This window comes from Capsicum annuum, chromosome 4, assembly GCF_002878395.1.
Source record: "Capsicum annuum cultivar UCD-10X-F1 chromosome 4, UCD10Xv1.1, whole genome shotgun sequence".
Taxonomy (NCBI): domain Eukaryota; kingdom Viridiplantae; phylum Streptophyta; class Magnoliopsida; order Solanales; family Solanaceae; genus Capsicum; species Capsicum annuum.
The window spans coordinates 2,588,370-2,608,146 of NC_061114.1; the positions used below are offsets into that span (position 1 = coordinate 2,588,370).

The following is a 19,777-nucleotide window of genomic DNA, read 5'->3' on the forward strand; positions in this document are numbered from 1 at the left end:
GATGAAGAAAGGGATACGTGAAGAGAAAGTTATAGAGCTTATGTTTCCAAGGTTTCATGTATTATTGATAAACAAAGGCAGGTCCAAAAGTCCTTCCCGAAGATACTATCCCGGCGATTTGCCTCTTAACAGTAGTAGCAGTGCAAAGTTGGTCCATCCTCACTCAATCCAGGTAAACCATGTTCAAATTATTGTATTTTACTTCATAGTAGATACATTATTTTGCATTGTTGGTGTTGCTGAGTGTCGCTAGCCGTTGATTAGCAGCAATAGATGCATGATTTATAGTTTCTTTTGTATTCATATTGAACTCTAAGGGATTTAACTCTAACTCAAGTGTTTTGATTTGAATGGGGAAGATATAAGTTCTGAAAGTTTTGCAACTTCTATGTTCAACAATGTCAGATACGAGCAATGTCAGATACGAGAAGATATTCACCCTAAAAAAAAGTGTTTGTAGGTACTTAAAATTAGTTATGTAAGATGGCATTTTTTAGAAAGTGTGGATGTCTTAAACAGGGGTATCTCAAGTGCACCAAATTATCAATTGCTTTGGAGAGAAGTTCCTGGAAAGAAAACTTCTCGAGATACAAAACTCTCAACATTGTGAAGTTATTGCACGGACGATGGAATATAGTCAAGGTATATGATGTGTCTATTGATTTTTCTTTTTGAATCATTATCATTATTATTATTATTATTATTATTATTATTATTATTATTATTATTATTATTATTTATTCAGGCTAGCAACTGCTGAGAGTTGTGCAACCATGCACACGCGCCCAGTAAGCAACTTTCATTGTTGCAAGGTCCATGTATATTTATTAATAGGTTGTTTTAATCTAATAGTTATTAGTTTTTTTTTATATCGAAAAACTACATTGATTAATATTTGAGTTGTTTTACACTAATTTTGTAGGTTACTTTAAAGGATGAACGATGATAGGTGTCAAAAAATAATCTTTCTCTCCATAAAAATACTAATAAATAGGGTAGGGTAAGTGTCTAACGCATTGCTAGCACGGGGAAAGATGAGATTGTTATTTTCTAGATTAGACGGTTTGAATGGAATTGCTTAAGATGTCAGAAAACTGCTATGGCATAGAAAGATTTGGAGTCATTTATTGATAAAAAGTAAGACCTTCAAAGTTAAGCTCAGTTTCTTTTCCTTTTTTTTTTTTTGAAATGAATTATTGGATTGTTAATTATTTTCTTTAGTAAATTGTTTGGATTCAACAAATTGTTATTTCTTTGTGCTCAACCTTGAGTGTTTTGTGTTTCTCTATTTTTGAAATGGTAAACATCATAGAATGAATGCTATTTTAGTTATTTAAATTCAGTTCTATATTTAGTTGCCTTACACAATCGTGAGATATCATTAGGACTTGAATATTAAGATTATACCTTTTTTGTTGAAGTATTTGATGTTATGTTAGAATAACACATTTTTACAATTGAATTGTACCATCTTATTTCTCATTGATTTGATTGTGTTGCTTTATTTTTTCTAATTAATTTGTGGTAAAGTAGAATTTATTTGGTGTGAGTATTGATAGTGGCGGGCGTTAGCAGAGGAATCGAGGGAAGTAATTAAGACGGACGTGGTTCATTTTGACTTTACCATGGACATAACCTTAGATACACTACAAGAAAAATGACCTATAAGGAAGGGAAATTTGATCCCAAAAAGTTCAAATCTCGTCCCAATTGGTCTTTTGAGACGGGAAAAAACCGGTAGCATCCCGTCCTAACAGACTCCACCGCTAATGCTCAATAGCGATGACGCAACAAACCCGGTCCCTAAAAACCTTTCGCGACGGACAAAATTCAATCCTAGTTATCCTTTTACGATGATATATCTCGTCCCAAATAGCCTAACTACCTAGTCCTAATTATATTTTAACGACGGAAAAGCTCGTCGCCACCCGTCCCTAAGCCTCCTTCACTAAAGGTCTTATACGACAGGTCAAACTAGCTAGTCCCTAAAATAGTTTTTGCGACCAACATAAAACTAGTCCTTAAAATGCTTTTAGGGACCATATTTCTGATCCTCGATTAAATAGATTTTGTGACCAACAAAAATCTGGTCCTGAAAGTACATTTGGTGCTAAGATTTTCAACCACCAGTTTAACGGTCCTAAAAAGCCTATTCAGATAAAGTTTTGTCCCTATATATATAATTATACAATTTCTAATAGCATTAATCAAATGTGTATCTATCTATCTATCTATCTCTCTCTATATATATCAAATTACCATAATTCGCTTTCATAAATACGCATGAACACCATATACACATCATTTACACAAATACTTCACGGAAAAAAGAAAACTGAATCCTCTACTAACTCACACTATTAATATAGATGTCCTATTAGCTTTATCCAGCTACCTAGGCTCTTTGAGTTCAAACACCAATAATTTCTTTGTCTGAAAAGTGCCAAGTCCAATTGCTATTTTGAGCTACCCACGTTTTAGTTTGTCTGAAGCCAATGTAGAACTGATCTTCAAGGGGAGTGAGAAACCATTGTACATGCCACTACACTGAACATGATTAGTTGATAAAGCCCACTCATTCAACAAACACCTGCAATGGGCAAGGCCATGACAAATTTGGCAATATGGGCTGAATTTAATTTGAAAAACCAATGGAGCTAATTTGTTGACAACCAAGATGATACAATAACAATATGAGAGCAAGCCTTAATATTAAAGAATACATATTTGGTATTGTGATTGACTATTGGTTACGAATTTGGTTGTAGTAATAGATTTGTTGGTTGTCAATCTTCAGTTAATGAACTGAACATTGTTAGTGTTGTTAGGCATTATAAAAGAACTTTGAGACGAGTATTCCATATTGCTTTACTTTTACACTTAAATTGAAGTTGATGGTCCAAATATAATGCAAATTTAGGCAGTTATAACAACATTGAGATTAAATCAAATCAAGAGAACTGTAACAGTGCCTGTTTTTGATATAACAGGAAATGTTTCCATAGTTAGAAGCATCGATTACATATGGATATTGCCCTTCAATCAGTCTGATCATATCATCGATGTGAGCATCTATCTTCAAAAATTACCTGCAACTTTCTGGAAATAAGTACGTGTAGGGGTGACCAAATATAGTGCAGATAAATGGTAAGATACATATGACATTTTATTAGAGTTAATGAAAAGTATCATACCTAAGCTGGAGCTTGTTTAGAATTCAAAAAGAAAAAGTTGTATTGTTCATTTTAAAAGTAATGCATGAACGTGAAGCCAATTAATTAGTAGAGCATGTTTCACAAAGACAAAAAGATCTAAATATTCAAAACAAAGGAACAAGACACTATATTACATACCTCAGCCCCGAGACAGTGTTACATTGTCTTAGCTGAACTAGTTCACTTGCTGCTATTGAAGGTGGTCTCTCTTCCTCGGCAGGCCTTTCATGCAAGAATCTTCCTCTGAGTAGTGACTGTAGAAGGATATAAAACATAAAAGGACAAAATTTAGAGCCAAATCACGACCTCACAAAGCACACATTGAGCGCTTAGTCAAAATTTTTAAGAAGACTGCAACACAAAAAATAGAGGACAAAGAATAGTCTGGCTAAAGAATAAAAGGCATAAATCAGCAACCAACCTGAATCTGATTGTGATGGGCAAAATCAGAAACTGCACGATGCTCTAGCAGACTCTGAAGTTCCCTTTGCCTTTCCCTTTCAATCCTCATAAGCAAATCAAGCAGACCTGCCTCCCACGCAGTCTAAACATATCCCTACGAATATGCTCTGGTTGGGCAATTCTCACAATTTCCGCAGTCTCAACCCATTCCCGCACAATTCTGGCACTTTCACGTTCTGTCTCCCCCAGCCATTCCACTCTTGGACCACCACTTCTCGGAGGCTGAGAGTCATTCTTCTCAGGATTGCACTCATTATCAAGGCTATAGCGATTAGATAAGATGGAGAGATATTCGTGTCTGGCAGAAAAAAACAACGCAATCATATAATGAACATAAAAGAGAGGACATGTCAGGTGGTCAGGGTATAGTCTCCTCGTACATTTTTCTCACTGGTTATGTAAGCCACAACCATAGTAACGTCATCCAACTTCCCACCATGGTAACGAAAACCAGCTTCTTGCGCTGCAGCAGAGAAGGGATTTGCCTGTTTTTGATCCTGTGCTCTTTGCCGAGCCAATGCAGCTATCTTCTGAGCTACAACCTGAGGTGGTAAACCAGCTCTCGTTGCATGCCCCACTACTGCACTTATATCATTGTTGTACAAATTGTCAAATAAACCATCAGTTCCAGCAATGATGACATCTCCTGGAGCAACAGGTATTTTAAACACCTGCACCAGAAGCCAACCATTCATTTTAACAGAGAAATAGACTACAGATCGACTGAATGGGAGAGATAAAAATTAGAGTGACGATAAAGACCCCACATCTAAAGTTGACACAATATTCAACTCGAGGTATAAACACATAACAGCATTAGGTGAGGGGCCTGCAACGGGTGTTAGAATGTCATTAGATCTTAAATTATTCAGTTTGCAAGAATACTTTCACTCAGAGCATCCAAAAGTTAGGTCATCTAAGAGCAGGGAGAGAGCAAGAAGGGTATAAACATACAACAACAACACGAAATCAACTAGTCCAGTCTGCAAACAATAATACAACAGCCACAAGATAATACTAAAAACTACCTATCCGAAATCATAGACATCACTCAACACCACGAACGGTTTATGAGTTAAATGTCTTATCACTGAAAACATTTCTTAATTATATGAGTTAGATGCCTCACATTTCTTGAAACTGTAATTTGATTCATGGGATTTGGTAAGAGATCAAAGTTCTACGGCTGACTCAGACTTAACTGTTTATATCGGCAAAAACAGCTCAATAAAGACTTCTCAATTAGCATTTGTTCCCGAGTAGTAAGTTGTCTACTCAGACACTCTACAAAAGCAGAACCTTCATACCAAGTAGATAGCAAGACCACCAATTATAAACTGACCTCCCCAGAGCTTGGTGAATCACCGGCATTACCACTTTCCAGCTGATACGTAAAATTGAAATCATGCTGCTGCACTGGGGATCCGAAAACAGTAGATCCATCTCTAACCAACATAAATCCGCTATCTCCTAAGTTGATGGCATGGAGACCCTGAGAAGAGAGGAAAAATGATAAATTTAACATATGCAAGGATATAAACTTCTACATAGCTCAACATTTTTATAATTCCTTTCCACTTTAATCACAAAACTACTTGTCCACACCTTATTTTGGTTGTAACAATGGATAAGAGGTCCAAAGGTTTTTGTCTAAAAGAAACTTCATTGTTACTGGACATCTCAGCAACTAACGGAACAAATTAAAGCATTTTCCTGTATCTCTACTCCATCAAGCTACTCTTGTTTCCTAAACGGGCAGTGTTAATTTCACTTTAGGCTCGACAGAGAGTAGAATCTGCTTTTCTTAAAGGAAGGTTTGTACATACCTCAAAAAGTTACGATGAACCCATTATATTTCCTTAAATTAACTCTCCCTTCCTTTTATTACAGAAAGGCCAAACATGTTATCCTGACAAATACTAGATAACTTCACTCCACAACCATTCTCTTAACAAAACAATCTGATGCCGAAACATAAGCACTAAATATTACATTGGGAAATCCTTTCTCTCCTAATGCATCCAAGGACAAAAATGGTTGATACCAAATTAATTACTTATATACCTGATCGGTAAGGGCAATAATGCAGGCAGTTCAGATCTGTGATCCTCTTGTCTTCTCTGACAAGCGTAGCTGTCAAGTACGCCAAATAGTCCATTAAATTTTGTGAAATGCCAAACAAAATTAACATTGCAATTTGCAAGAACTCTCTTTCAGAAGTGCGTACCAGTAAGCACAAGTTTGCAGTGTGATTTCGTGATACTAATGACCTTTCGAAACATATGTGCTGGAACCACGTGCACCTATATAAATACCAAGAAAGAGACCCTTATAGTTATGCCAGTATACATTCAAAGTTACCTTTAATATCTAGTCTCAAAGCTGAAATTAACCTTTGGTAAAATATTATGCAACATGTATTTCCACAAGATACTTGTACTGAACCAGAACTTTTTTGGAGAAAAGAAAATCATCCAAATTGCACATAGCACCAGTAGAGTAAAAAAATACATTATAAACATTCGAATAAATACAGATATATTATTTTAGAATAGATCAATTTTGACATCAGTAATTACTATTAGTTTCCAAATAAAGGGAAGAGTGAAACGAAATTGACCATTATTTATTGGCAACAACTAAGTGCAAGAGTACACAGAAATGGATAAACCAACCAAGAAATAGTAAATCGATAAAGCTATCATATTTCTTTACATAGGATAATGTATACTCACTGCGTTTCATTTTTCTAAGCTTGACTGTGACCGAATTTTAAGAATGTCAAGAAGACTTTTGAATCATGTGTTCTTAAACTAAGGTGTGTATAACATTCCAATAATACCAGTGAATCTTATGGTCTTAACAAGCCACGTCATTCTATAAGACAGTGTCACTAAAGGTAAACAAACAGGGAATATTGGAACTAAAAACTTACTATATAGAAAGGAGCCTTTTTTTAAAAGAGACTAAAAAGGAAAGTGAAGCATATATATTGAAACAGCGAGTATGCATGTGTGTGTGCACGCACATCTATCTCCATGTGTATCTGTATGTATGTATGTATGTACGAACCATTGTATGTTCTTCCTTAAACAGAAACATAAACGGATATGATATTCCTGCTATAAGGACAACATTCAAACTAAACTATTGTTTTGCATTAACCTCGAAAAGCAATTTACTGGATACTTATTTGAAAGGCACAACTTGAAACATTGCAAGACCCGATATTTACCTCATCCATGAGTAGTAAACCCCGTTCTCTATTTCTTATTTCTTCAATGATTTTCTCAGATTCTTCAGAACGTTTGCCACCAAAAGCAACCATGTTATATGTTGTCACCACCACACCGACATTTCCGCGGAATCTTTCTTTGCTGTCAGATGTGAAACGACATATCTACTCTTCTCGGATAGTAGACCACAACTTAAACTGGAAAGCCCATTGATCCACAGACACAGCATTTGTTGCTAAACAAAGGCAGCTCTTTTTTATTCTGCTTGCTGCAGAAACACCTACTAAAGACTTCCCGGCACCACTAGGCAGCACTATAATTCCAGATCTTGCGCTTCCTGAAGCATTCAACTTACCATTTAACCACAGGCAGGAGCATTAAATCTATCAATCACCTATGACATGGTACCACAGCCTCGATTCTCGAATGCCACGAAAATATCAATCAAATTTTGGATTTTGTATCCTTACCATTTCCAAACATCTTCCTAAGACTCTTCTCTTGATATGGCCGTGGCTGTGCTTGAGGCTTTTAACTCCATATCAAGATCAGGATTAGCCTACAATGTTCAGAGGGGCGCATTAAGCAAAAATACTTAGACATTTGTAGATAAGCATGTTTAGCAAGCTTAATATAAGCATTATACATTATGATGTAGATAAATACAGCCGCAGACATATACCAGAACCCCAATTCAGCAATACGCAACACTCATCTATATTGTTGTGAGAGGTAAACATCAACAATCATCTTATATCATCCTAGGACCAACATTAGGTAATGCCCAGGTAAAACAATAACACATAGCACTAAGTATTCTCTGCTGCTCTAGAGAAATGGCAGAAACTTGATCAAGGGATTATAAAAGAAGATAAGGCTTCATCAAAATAATCTATGTTGCTTGGATTTTTCAAAAATATCAGCGAGTGTTGGATTCTCCAAAAGTGGGTAAGGTAGGAGAAAAAAGCCCTTTAACTCCATAAACCCATGTGTTTGGTTGACCAATCCCATCAAACAACAACAAAAATCAAGAAAACCAGAAACGCCCATGTCCGAAAGAACCCCAATGGTCACCACCCAACCATCAAAATCATAACAAAATTCAAGTTCAAACTCATTATCTAAAGGGTTAACATAAGAAAAAATAGAGAAAGATAAGGGAAAAAAAAAAAGAAACAAGAACCCCATAACGTAATATTACTTCAATTCCACCATGAAAACACAATCAAGAAGAGATTTATTAGTGCAACCTCACTGTGAAAAATTGAATATTTTGAAAAGGGTTTGAACCAAAAGTAAGAAACAAGAGGCCCAATTCAGATTTACCTCTGCAAAATTGGTTGGTCCAGCCGGCATCGACGATCGATGTACTGGTCGCGTATGGCTGCTTTAGAGAGGATTGAAAGATGAGCAATTATAATCTATTACCTTAATTTAATTTTCAGAATGTTAATTAAAAGCTAAGTTGAAGAGAATTGGCCCCTATTAATTAGTTTTTCCCGCTCAAACATCGTAATTAGAATTTGGGACCAGTTAAAAAAATTATTAGGGACTGGATTTTATCCCTTCGCAATATAATATTAAGGACCAGAATTTAATATTGTCTTAATAAGTATACTTTTTGCGACTAATTTATTGACTCGTCCCTAAATGTTGGTCTTAAATAGACCTTTTTATTGTAGTGATAGGAGAGAGTTTAAAGGTTGTGTATTAGGATAAAAGATAAGTTGATAGTTGAGCATTCTTTGGCTTCTATGTGATATAGGCTCAATGGTTATTCTTGAAAGTCATCCTTTTTAGGATTATTTTTATTTTTTGATAACTATGGTGTCTGAGACAATATTATTAGCGTCGTACTTGTAGTTCTTTTGCTTTTGCTTTGATTTAAGCTTTCATTAATGTTCCGAGACAATATTATTAGCGTCGTACTTGATGTTTTCATTCTTATTAAATGCTGGAAATTTCATGGCCAATCTTTACTATATTCTTAAAATTTGAATTAAGCGCCCACAAAAATGTACATTTTATCTTTCATATAAAATTATTCATTCAATCTTTTATTTTAAACATATTAATATCATTTTTTAGTATTATATTCTACATGACTAGATATACACGTGCAACGCACGTGGGTTTAAACTAGTTATATTAAAAGCGTTGCAGGGTCCATTATGGTGGCAGCGCTCCCAACAGGATTTTCTCCATACCCAGAATCGAACCTTTGACCTGTGATTAAGGATGGAACAGCGTCATCCACTACACCACAACGCATTCATTTTCCATGCACTTCAACAAGTGGTACTATGCAACTATGTTTCAACAACTTTTAGTTAGAAGTGGCTCCATATGCAATTACGTTTCAACCACTTCTTGCAATATGGCTTTGTAAGGATACTTGTAACAACCTACAACAACAAACTGAGTATATTCCCACAAAATGGAGTTTGGAGAGAGTAAGATGTACGCAATCCATATCGCACCATGTGACGTTTTGGAATGAGATTTCGGGACGTTACAATAAATATAATTATCATACAAAATAAATTGTAACAAATATCCTTTTCAGTACAAAAAAGATATTTTGAGGCAATAGCTTAATTACCCCTTAATACTGTTTTAGAGGCAATATTATTACAGACGATTGCAGTTTAGCACTCTTTATAAATGTCCTAAAGTCTATAGCGACATTAGATCCAATGTCAATTAATTAATGTCAGTAAAAGTTTTAGCACTCTTTGTTAAAATGGATATTTATTGTTGCTAATAACTTTCATTAGATGTATTTATCGCACCTTTCCCTTATGCGAAATCAATCCTTATTTTGCACTTCCTCTCACCACCCTAAAATTTATATAAATAATGAATTCTTCATAGCGCTCCGGCAGGCGTATAAGGACCATCGATGAAGTGCCTCAACACTCTGCAACCATTACTTTGATTCCTTTTATGCAATTATGGACTCCACGGAACTTTATTAATTTAAAGTAATGCAACTTCTTGTTTTATTGCCAATAAAAGGGCAGCCCGGTGCACTAAGCTCCTGCTATGCATCGGATCTAGGAAAGGGTTGGACCATAATGATCTATTGTACATAGCCATACCCTGCATTTTTTGCTAGAGGTTGTTTCCACAGCTCGAACTAATGACTTTCTGCTCACATCACAACGACTTCACCAGTTACACCAGTGAGTTAGGTTTAATTCCTCAATTCTATCAGCTTTAGACATTAGTGTTTGGAGCAACCAAATAACAAGATTTGACTATTATTGTCACTACTCTTCACCACACAATTCTACAAATTATGAAAGCAAGACTATTTCCAAAGAATTAAGCACACAAAAAACTAAAGCAAGACTTGGTTGACTTGCCAAGTCTTTGCTGAATAGAGGGATTTTTTGCCAGCATATTTATAATTCTGATTGAGATGTAAAAGACTTGGTTGATTTGGTGGTATTAGTATTAATATGACCAAAAGGGAGACCTCATTTCTATTTAAAGTCTCAAAACCACATGTTATAGAATATACCTACTAATTTTAGTAATAATGGAGAAAGCCTTCACATTTTTTCTCTCAACACTCTTCTTGCTTATGGCTAGTTCAGTCATGACCCAAACCAACATTACTACAGATCAATTAGCTCTTCTATCTTTAAAATCCCAAATCATTTCCGACCCCTTTCGCTTCTTGGATAAAAGTTGGTCTCCTGTTAGGTCCGTTTGCCAGTGGATTGGGGTCACTTGTGGTTCTCGTCGCCAGCGAGTGAAGTCCTTGAATCTTTCTAACATGGCTCTTACAGGCAAGATTCCCCGTGAATTTGGAAACCTCTCATTTCTTGTTTCTCTTGACTTGCGAAGCAATAATTTCCATGGACATTTGCCTCAAGAAATGGCACACTTGCATCGGCTTAAGTTTCTTGATTTAAGTTTCAACAACTTCATAGGGGAGGTTCCCTCTTGGTTTGGGTTTTTACACCAGCTTCAATTGCTAAATTTTGGGAATAATAGTTTCATTGGTTCCATCCTTCTTCATTTTCTAATATGTCCACACTTGATTTTACAGGTATGTTCCTGTTGTATTAATTATTTTACGACTGTTATATCTTATAACTCACTTCAAGGAAATATTCCAGAAGAAATTGGCAATCTTTACAACCTTAACCGGTTGTCCATACAATATAATCAACTTACGGGTTCTATACCATTCACAATTTTTAATATTTCTAGGATCGAAATCGTTTCATTTACTGGCAATAGCTTATCAGGATATCTTCCCAACGGTTTATGCAATGGTCTCCCAATACTCAAAGGGCTTTATTTATCGAGAAACAAGCTTCATGGTCATATTTCTACAAGCTTATCAGATTGTTCACAACTTCAAGAATTGTTTTTATCGGAAAATGATTTCATAGGTATGTTTTTATCTTATGAATGCATCTAATTGTTTTCTATTTTATTTTTTTTCTCTTTTTTCTTTTAATACTTTCGTATGACCAACAATATAAAAGTTAAAATCTTTAGTGGATTCTACGATGGGAAATTGACAACTTAAACAAGATGCAACTCTTATATCTTTGCAAAAATAGATTGAACCAACTATTTAAACTCACTAGTAATCCAATATATGTGTTAATTTCCAGGTGAAATACCCAAAGAGATAAGCAATCTCATTGAGTTGGAGGTACTTAATATTGAGATTAATAGATTCAGTGTTCCACTTCCAATGGAGATCTTCAACATATCAGGGCTGAGAATAATTGGTATTTCATTCAACAATCTATCAGGAATCCTCCCACCAAACATGGGTTCTATCTTACCCAACATTGAAAGTATTTATCTGATTAACTTAACCAATCTTGTTGGAACTATTCCTCATTCTCTCTCCAATTGTTCAAAACTTAAAATTGTTGAGCTTTCACACAACAAACTCACTGGCTTGATTCCCAACTCACTTGGAGATTTGACTCATCTACAATACCTAAACTTGGGGGACAACAATTTAACCAGTGATTCATCATTAAGCTTCCTGACTTCCTTAACCAATTGCAGAAATTTAAAACTTCTTTCTCTATCTTACAACATTCTAAATGGCATGCTTCCAGCCGCCATGGGGAATCTTTCCACCTCTCTCAGAAAATTTTACTTCAAAAATTGCACAATCAAAGGGTGAATTCCAAATGAAGTTGGGAACTTAAGCAGCTTATTAGACCTTGATCTTTCGGGAAATAACTTGGTCGGATCGATTCCAACATCAATTGGCATTTCCCTTTTTTTTTTACATCCTAGAAAGTATATTGCATCTTGAAATTAATTTTTTGACTGTAGAGTTCGGACTGGATGGTTTGGTGTCTACAAAGTGTGATGTCTATAGTTACGGGATAATGTTGCTGGAAACGTTTACTAGGAGAAAGCCTAATGAGTTTGAGGGAAATCTTAGCTTGAAACAATGGGTGAGTTATTCTCTTCCAGACGCAGTAATGGACGTCGCAGATGCCAACTTGCTAACGTCAACTGGTAATCGCTTCAAGAAGGAGCTAGATGTTGAGGCATCAATCATTAAAGTTGGATCAGATTGTTGTAATGAATCTCCGGCGAGAAGGACCAACATGAAAGATGTTGTAGGGATGCTACAGAAGATCAAGAATCTACTTCTACCATGTTGAGCATGTTGTTGGAATCTGTTGTTCCAAATAATTTGTTTGCTCCAAATGTGTGATTAGTTTTGGATTCCTACAATATTGCTTCTTTCTTTTTTGTTTTAGCACTTTATTTGTGCATGATTCTCTTTTCAGAAATTCTAGCTGGTTGAATAAATCTCAGTATTGCCTTTTAACAAAAACTAAATTGATCACCAAAATCTTGAAATAGAATGATTTATTTTTGTAAGTGTTAAAGGGATATTAACATGTTGGAGCGTGACATATCCCAAGTTCTTCTTCCTCTCCCCTTATGTTTGTCCCTCAGTGTCCAAATTACCAATAAAATGTCTTCGACACACGATTTACAGGGAGACTGCTCATCTGGACTTGACATCGTGCACCCTTTTGACAGAACTTCACACAAGAAGATTCATACCAGTGAAAATCTTGCTGACAAAGGCGGTGCCAAAAGACAAATTTGAATTATGCAAAGAACTTGTCGGCATAATCTCTGTCTGAGAAGACAGAGACATCTCCTTCAGGTGCGTGGGACTGGAGGGGGAGATTTGTGGAGATCCAGCCCCATTATTCATTATGCAGCCTTTGTCAATTGGCCTTTGGCAAATTTGCCTTTCTTGGTTAGGAAAGTCACGAAAAGTATGCTCTTTTGTTGATGTTTTGAGGCAGATTTTTGCCTATAAATAGAGATCTTCAGATCACTAGTTATACACACCAACAAAGAGAGAAAAAAATAGAGTGAGACATCACAGAGAGTTTAGTCTGTGAGGAAAAATAGAGTGTGAGCGATATTGTAGTGAGGTGGAAAAATTAAAAGAGAGATTTCTTTTGAGTGCGTAGTAGTCAATTTGAGTATTGTACTTGTGACTACGGTGTAAAATTCCTTACTACAGAGATATTAGTTGCTCCTCTTGGCCCATGATTTTTCCCTCATTGGATTTCCATGTCATTACCGCTCTTATTATTCTTGTTGATTAACCGTATTATTGTTGTCATATTTATTGCTCTTTATTACCACAATATTATTATCGTGGAGGGATTTATTCTCAAACAGCTAATTCCACAGTTTCACTGACAATACACAGGATGCTATCTTAGGCATCCCTTTGCACGTCTCCATTAACTATTTAGGAAGCATCTGTCCCCCGATAAACAACCCAAGAAATTTGCAATGATTTGCTTCCATTTTGGAGAAAGTTGTAGACTTCTACCACCAAATCCAATTTTAATCACGGTTAACTAAGAAGTTATTAAATTTGAATTTTTCATTTTTAATTAAGATATATTATTAGAAGGGCAGTTTTTTTTTTCCTGATATGTGGGACTCTATGGATATGCCACAATTTTAAAATTTATTTAAATAATAATTTTTGACAATTTAAATAACTAATAATACTTAATAACTAACCTACCTAATTTAAATTGATAAAGTATTTATTGTGTTGTAATACTTTGTCAAACACATAAAGTTCACATGTACTTAGATCCCCTTATGAGATGGCATAGTAAATTGTTTCACTTATAAACCTAAATTGAGCAAGTTGTGCCCAATGCAAGTATTTCACTCAAAAATATACAAGGTTTAATTAGAATACATAAGTTAGCAGAAATTAAATCATTTCATCTTCTGTGGCATCGATGCATCTTATGTCTCTTTGGCTTCAAAGACCTTCTTAAATACTCTTTTCTTTGATCCCTTATTGATTTTTTTCTCCTCTCATTTTTGTTGTTATATGATAAACTCCCTTCACTTTCTTCTTCTTCAATTTCTCTTATTTGATGTCCTCTTTTTCTTGTCCTTTTTGGCTTGACGCATAAAGAAGTGCAACAATCTAAGACTGAAAAGCATATGTAATACGCCACATTTCGGGCTAGAATAAAAACCGTCGTTTCTATGCGTAGATGATCCAAAACCCTTAAATCCTATGCAAATTTGGTATGTTAATCAATTATGTAGTGTGGGAACCTATTTAAGCATGAATTGAGATCATAGAGGTCCCCTAACTCAAGGTCAAGTTGAAAGTTTTCCTATCGTTCGAGTTTTAGTGAGCGTCAAAACTTGGGTCGACTTCAATCGACCATAACTCCTTGTATATGAAAAACTGGGTGTCCTATTATATATAAAATGAAAGATCTTCGAATTAGTTTTCCAACGATACCAATTTCTCCAAAATTCGATACCTGAGCGAAAATTTACATCCATTTTCGTGAGAGGCAGTAGGCTAGGATGATAAGCGAAGCGGCGCCCTGCCTATTCCTGCCAGTGTAATTTCCTGCAGTCAAGCTCCGCGTCCAAGAGGGGTATTTGGGTCATTGTAGAGACCTAATTTTGTCCATTCCAACGTTGATTTTATCCGTTTTTAACTCACCTTACCGCATATCCTCATCCATGTGATCATACCCCATAAAAATACAAAAATAACAAACTCCTTAACAAATTAATAACCTTATCTTAACCAACCTACCCCACCTCAGCCCCCCTCCCCTTCATGTTTTTTTCCTTTGTTTTCCCATAACAGAACAAAAAAAGGGACCCATGTGGATATAGAACTTAGCAACATTTTCATCTTGAATTCCATCTAACAATTGAATACACAGCAACAATTCCAGGGGCCCACATACCATCACACAAAAAGACACCTCACGCCATATTTTCTTTTCCATTGCGGGGGTCCACACCATAAACATCATCTTCACATAAAAGGGGGTTCATAGGAAACACAGGGGAGGGATCAGCATTTTTATCCATTGAAAGATAGCTTTCCACCCACTTAGAGCTCCCATTGAGAAATACATAGTAACAGATTCAATTATTTTTCATTTTTTACTCTCAATCCACGCACAAATATCATGCCATAGATAGCTTCACCTCACCATTTTTAGCAAAGCAACATCCAACTCACACACAGTAGAAGTTCCAGAGAGATGAAGAACGGGTAGAGGGTAGAGAAACGAGTGAGAGAGATTGGATTTGACAGAGAGATCGACGGGGTTGAGGAGAATCAGAGAGATCGAGACGAGCATAGAGAGCTAAAAAAGAAGAGAAAATAGGATAGGAATGGATTTTTTGGCGAATTTTCGCCGGAATCGTAACTCCATCACTGTCCGGCAGCAAACCCACTGTCGTTTCCGACCAAACCAACTCCACCAGCTAGTACCAGCGAACCTATTTCCCCACCCTGCATCTAGCTTTCTATTAAACTCATCTCTGTTGAGTCAGTTCCGGCGAAACCCGCCGAAAAATCTATAAAATTCGGCGACCAGATCTCGGAGCAGGCGCGGGTTTCGCTTCTCTCGCTTAAATATTGATTCGTGTTGGTGAAAAACAGAGAAAAAGGGTATATCAAACTCGGGTTTGTTGATTGAGGTTCGAATTGAATTTTTTCGAGCGCGGTGTTACCTCCTGTATATTGAAATCGATACTTGAGGTCCAGTTCTATCTCTTCTTATTTATTTTATCATCCGTGTTTGATTTGTGTGAGACGTGATTGAATATTAGGTGATATTGATTTGTTTTGCTTAATTTCATTGAGGAAATGGTTGTGGATTGTTGAAATAGTAATCTTGAATTGTGGAATTGGGAAAATTTGATGTTAAAAGAGAATGTCGGGGATTGGAATCGAAGACTATGAAGTAATTTGAATCGATTGTTTGACTTGAAATGAACGTTAATTGAACTTGGTAGGCAAACATAGGTTGGGTAGGCAAATGTTTAGAATTGGTGGCTTTGGTTGAATGTTGAAAATTCCGTGGAATATTTGAAATTTTATTGAATAATGTGATTTTCTTGCACTAAAAAATGTATTTATTTGGCCGGGGAATGCCTCGAGGGATTTGTATTGATTTATTCGGGGAATGCCCCGAAGTATCTTGTACTTGGAGATGTTAATGGTGAAGGCTCGAGGCATCGGTTGAAGCAGCGGAGCGTAGAATAGGATTAGTCTAGGTTAGAACAGATTTATGTTTTCGCATTTTTATTTTAGACTGTATAATTGGACTGGACACTATATTTTAGATTTGGGTTTATTTGTTTTGGTTGGTTGTTTTATGTGCTTTTGTGTGGTTTATGAATTCGTAGTGCCAAAATAGTCAATACACTCCATCAAGCGACCGTGGTCGAACTACGGGATCGAGGGGTGCCTAACACCTTTCCCTTGGTCAGCAGAATTCCTTAGTCGGAATCTCTGTTCGCAAACCAATTTTAAAGAGTCAAATCGTTTCGAAAAGGATCTTCCAAAGGTGACTTGGCACACCAGAATTGCTAAGTGGCGACTCTGAGTTTTGAATATAAAAGTCCTTTTCGAAACAAATCTTCATTTTGTCACTTAATAATTAAAACCCTTTCGAAACTTAAAACAACTCTTTTTGGTTAAAAAAAGGGGTGTGATAGCTCTGGCGACTCTGCTGGGGAATTTTTCAGAATTCGAGCTTATTTAGGAGTTGTATCGGCTTAGTTTGGCACTATAGGTGTATAGACATTTTGTTTGTGTTGTTTTGTGTTTTTGTTTTATCATTGTTGAGTGTCTACGTGCTCTTTGTTTATAATTTTCACTTTATGTGTTACTGCTTTATATCTGGCATTATGTCCATAGCCCGAGTCATTCTTTCTACAACAAGTCCGTAGTACACGTGTGTACACAACTTATAGTTGAGTCATCCTTATTTTAAGAGGGGGGGTCATTGGGTTGTATGGAGTAGGTGAAAAGCTGTCGCAGCCACTATCGATCATACGCTCCCCCGAACAGCCTTGTTAGTGAACCTCAACGTAGGTCAGCCTTCAGGTCATGTTTATGTGCATCATATTGAGACCTAGTGGGGCTCACTTGGGCCTTTGTAGGAGACTCACCTCTAAAGCATCTCTACGTGCTAAATGTTACATCTTTGAGGGTAATGGGGTCATTTGACAGACTGTTTTGGGAAAAAGTATGTTCTAGAATTGAAGGAAGTGTATAGATAAGGAAAGGTTTAAAAAAAAAGGGAGAAAAAGAGAAAAGAAAAAAAAAAAGTGTTTCGTAATTTTTTTTTTGAGTTTTTTATGGTTTTTATTCTCCACAATCCAAAAATTCAAAAAGATTTACCTTTTGCACTCATTTATCAAAGACAAAAACATCAAAAAGATTTTTCCTTTCTCTTATTTAGTATACATTCACAATTTGAAGACTTTAAAAATATTTTTCATTCATAGGAGTTTTTATAAAAGAAAAATGAAAAAAAAATTATAGGAGTTTTGTACATTTCACGAAAATACCAAAAAGATTTTTTTTCATAGTTGTTGGTGTCATTTTTATGTGAAGTGTTAAATTGAAAATTCAAAAAATTGTATGGACGTTTTGCATCTTCTGTTTGTGCTCGTGTCTCTCAAGTCAGGGTGTTATTTATTTAATCCTTATTTGTCCAATCTGGACGAACTCCGCACCCCTGATTTTCCTCTATCGGGAGTGAGATACGTAGACAGCCTATTGTGGGTTCGGGAATCTTATTTCAAAAGTACAAAAAAATAATTTCACTCATCATTTAGAGTAGGTGTTTCATGTACATATTTAAAAGAAAACTACAAAAAGATTTTTCTTTAATAGTTTCAGTTTAATTTTCCTATGAAATTCAAAATTGAAAACCCCAAAAGATAATTTTTTTGGTAATCATAGGTTTCATTTTGTAGAGGGAGTTTAAACTTGAAAAATGCAAAAAGATTTTAGTCAATTCTTTTGACAAATTGTTATTTTCTTTTTTCTTAAAGTTTCAAGGAAAAGAAAAAAAGAAAGGAAAAGAATTAATTGGCCATTTTGGCAAGACTTCACGAACTACGCACACCTGATTCTCCCCTTTCGGGAGTGAGATACGTAGGCACCCTTTTTGGGTTTGGTGAATTTAAAAAAAAAAAGGAAAAAGAGTTTTGAAAAAGTGTTGAACTCTAACACATTTGCTGTTTTTTGGTGAGTGAGTTTAAGGTGGTTGATTTGTGGCATTCTGGCTGGTCCTCCACATCACACCAAATCCAAAGGGTTAGTTGTGTCCAACAAAGATATAGAGAGTGACATCATGGATCAAAACAAAGAATCAGGAAAATGAGAGTTTAAAGCAAAAGATTAAGAGGCTAAGACAACAAATGACAGAAATGCATCGAGTTTGGGCCAGTGGGTTGCCTCCTCATTCATTTCCCTTTATTTATCCTACAAATAGCTCGAGTTTTCCACGAAAATCGCAAAGTTGGTGTCCTACTGTTGTTGATGCACCACAACATGACTCAAAATTCATTCCAAGCCAAAATCATCCACCACTTTTCCTCTAGCTCCTCAGTATAAGCCTGCTATATTTACAACACCACTTATCATCTGTGATCTTGTTGCTCACCCCTATTGAGGCTTCTACATTGGCCAACCGCCCAACAGTTGTGCTTCCTCATGCTGCTAATGGACCCTTGTTCAATACTCTTGGTGATCATCGCTATACTTCTGATCCTACTTTTATGCTAACTGGATCACAAAAATTTCTTAAGAAGAAACCTAGTGTGCCAGAAAAGCCAAAGGAAATGGTTGGAAAAATAAAGAGTACAGGAAATGCTGTGAAAAGTTTCCTAAGACTTGCAAGTAAAGAAGATGTTTCATACAAAAACTGGGGCATGTCTTCAAGTGTTAACCCTCCTCTACCCCACCTACCTACCCCCACCTCAGCCCCCCTTCTTGGATTCCATCTAACAATTGAATACACAACAACAATTCTAGGGGCCCACATACCATCACACAAAAAGACTCCTCACGCCATATTTTCTTTTCCATTGCGGAGGTCCACACCATAAACATCATCTTTACATTAAAGAGGGGTTCATAGGAAACACAGGGGAGGGCTCAACATTTTTTTCCATTGAAAGATAGCTTTCCACCCACTTAGAGCTCCCATTGAGAAATATACAGTAACAGATTCAATTATTTTTCATTTTTTACTCTCAATCCACGCACAAATATCATGTCATAGATAGCTTCACCTCACCATTTTTCACAAAGCAACATCCAACTCACACACAGTAGAAGTTCGAGAGAGATGAAGAACGGGTAGAGGGTAGAGAAACGAGTGAGAGAGATTGGGTTTGATAGAGAGATCGATGGGGTTGAGGAGAATCAGAGAGATTGAGAGAGAATAGTGAGAGGAAGAGATCGAGACGAGCATAAAGAGTTGAAAAGGAAGAGAAAATAGGATAGGAACAGATTTTTCG

General features: G+C 36.1%; 2 protein-coding genes across 7 annotated transcripts; one reads left to right on the forward strand and one right to left on the reverse strand.

The window, feature by feature from the left end:
- Positions 1-2,909: 2,909 nt before the first annotated feature.
- On the reverse strand, positions 2,910-8,269 carry LOC107868410 (probable protein phosphatase 2C 55). The gene is made up of 9 exons (XM_047411436.1): positions 8,240-8,269; positions 7,136-7,263; positions 6,913-7,054; positions 5,905-5,980; positions 5,742-5,773; positions 5,020-5,169; positions 4,058-4,348; positions 3,637-3,975; positions 2,910-3,469 (listed from the first exon to the last, which is right to left on the reverse strand). The coding sequence occupies exons 1-8, from the start codon at positions 8,267-8,269 to the stop codon at positions 3,949-3,951; spliced, it is 876 nt and encodes a 291-aa protein (XP_047267392.1). The 3' UTR covers positions 2,910-3,469; positions 3,637-3,948.
- Positions 8,270-10,241: 1,972 nt separating this feature from the next.
- On the forward strand, positions 10,242-13,486 carry LOC107868411 (probable LRR receptor-like serine/threonine-protein kinase At3g47570). 6 transcript variants are annotated; one of them, XM_047410531.1, is made up of 4 exons: positions 10,252-10,973; positions 11,176-11,322; positions 11,551-11,739; positions 12,236-13,486. In XM_047410531.1, the coding sequence occupies exons 1-4, from the start codon at positions 10,952-10,954 to the stop codon at positions 12,571-12,573; spliced, it is 696 nt and encodes a 231-aa protein (XP_047266487.1). In that variant the 5' UTR covers positions 10,252-10,951; the 3' UTR covers positions 12,574-13,486. The 6 variants fall into 6 exon arrangements, 5 of the variants coding, with proteins under 5 accessions (XP_047266489.1, XP_047266488.1, XP_047266487.1 ...); XM_047410533.1 differs by lacking the exon at positions 11,551-11,739 and having other exon boundaries at positions 10,242-10,973; XM_047410532.1 differs by lacking the exon at positions 11,551-11,739 and having other exon boundaries at positions 10,242-10,973; positions 12,918-13,486.
- Positions 13,487-19,777: the final 6,291 nt, after the last annotated feature.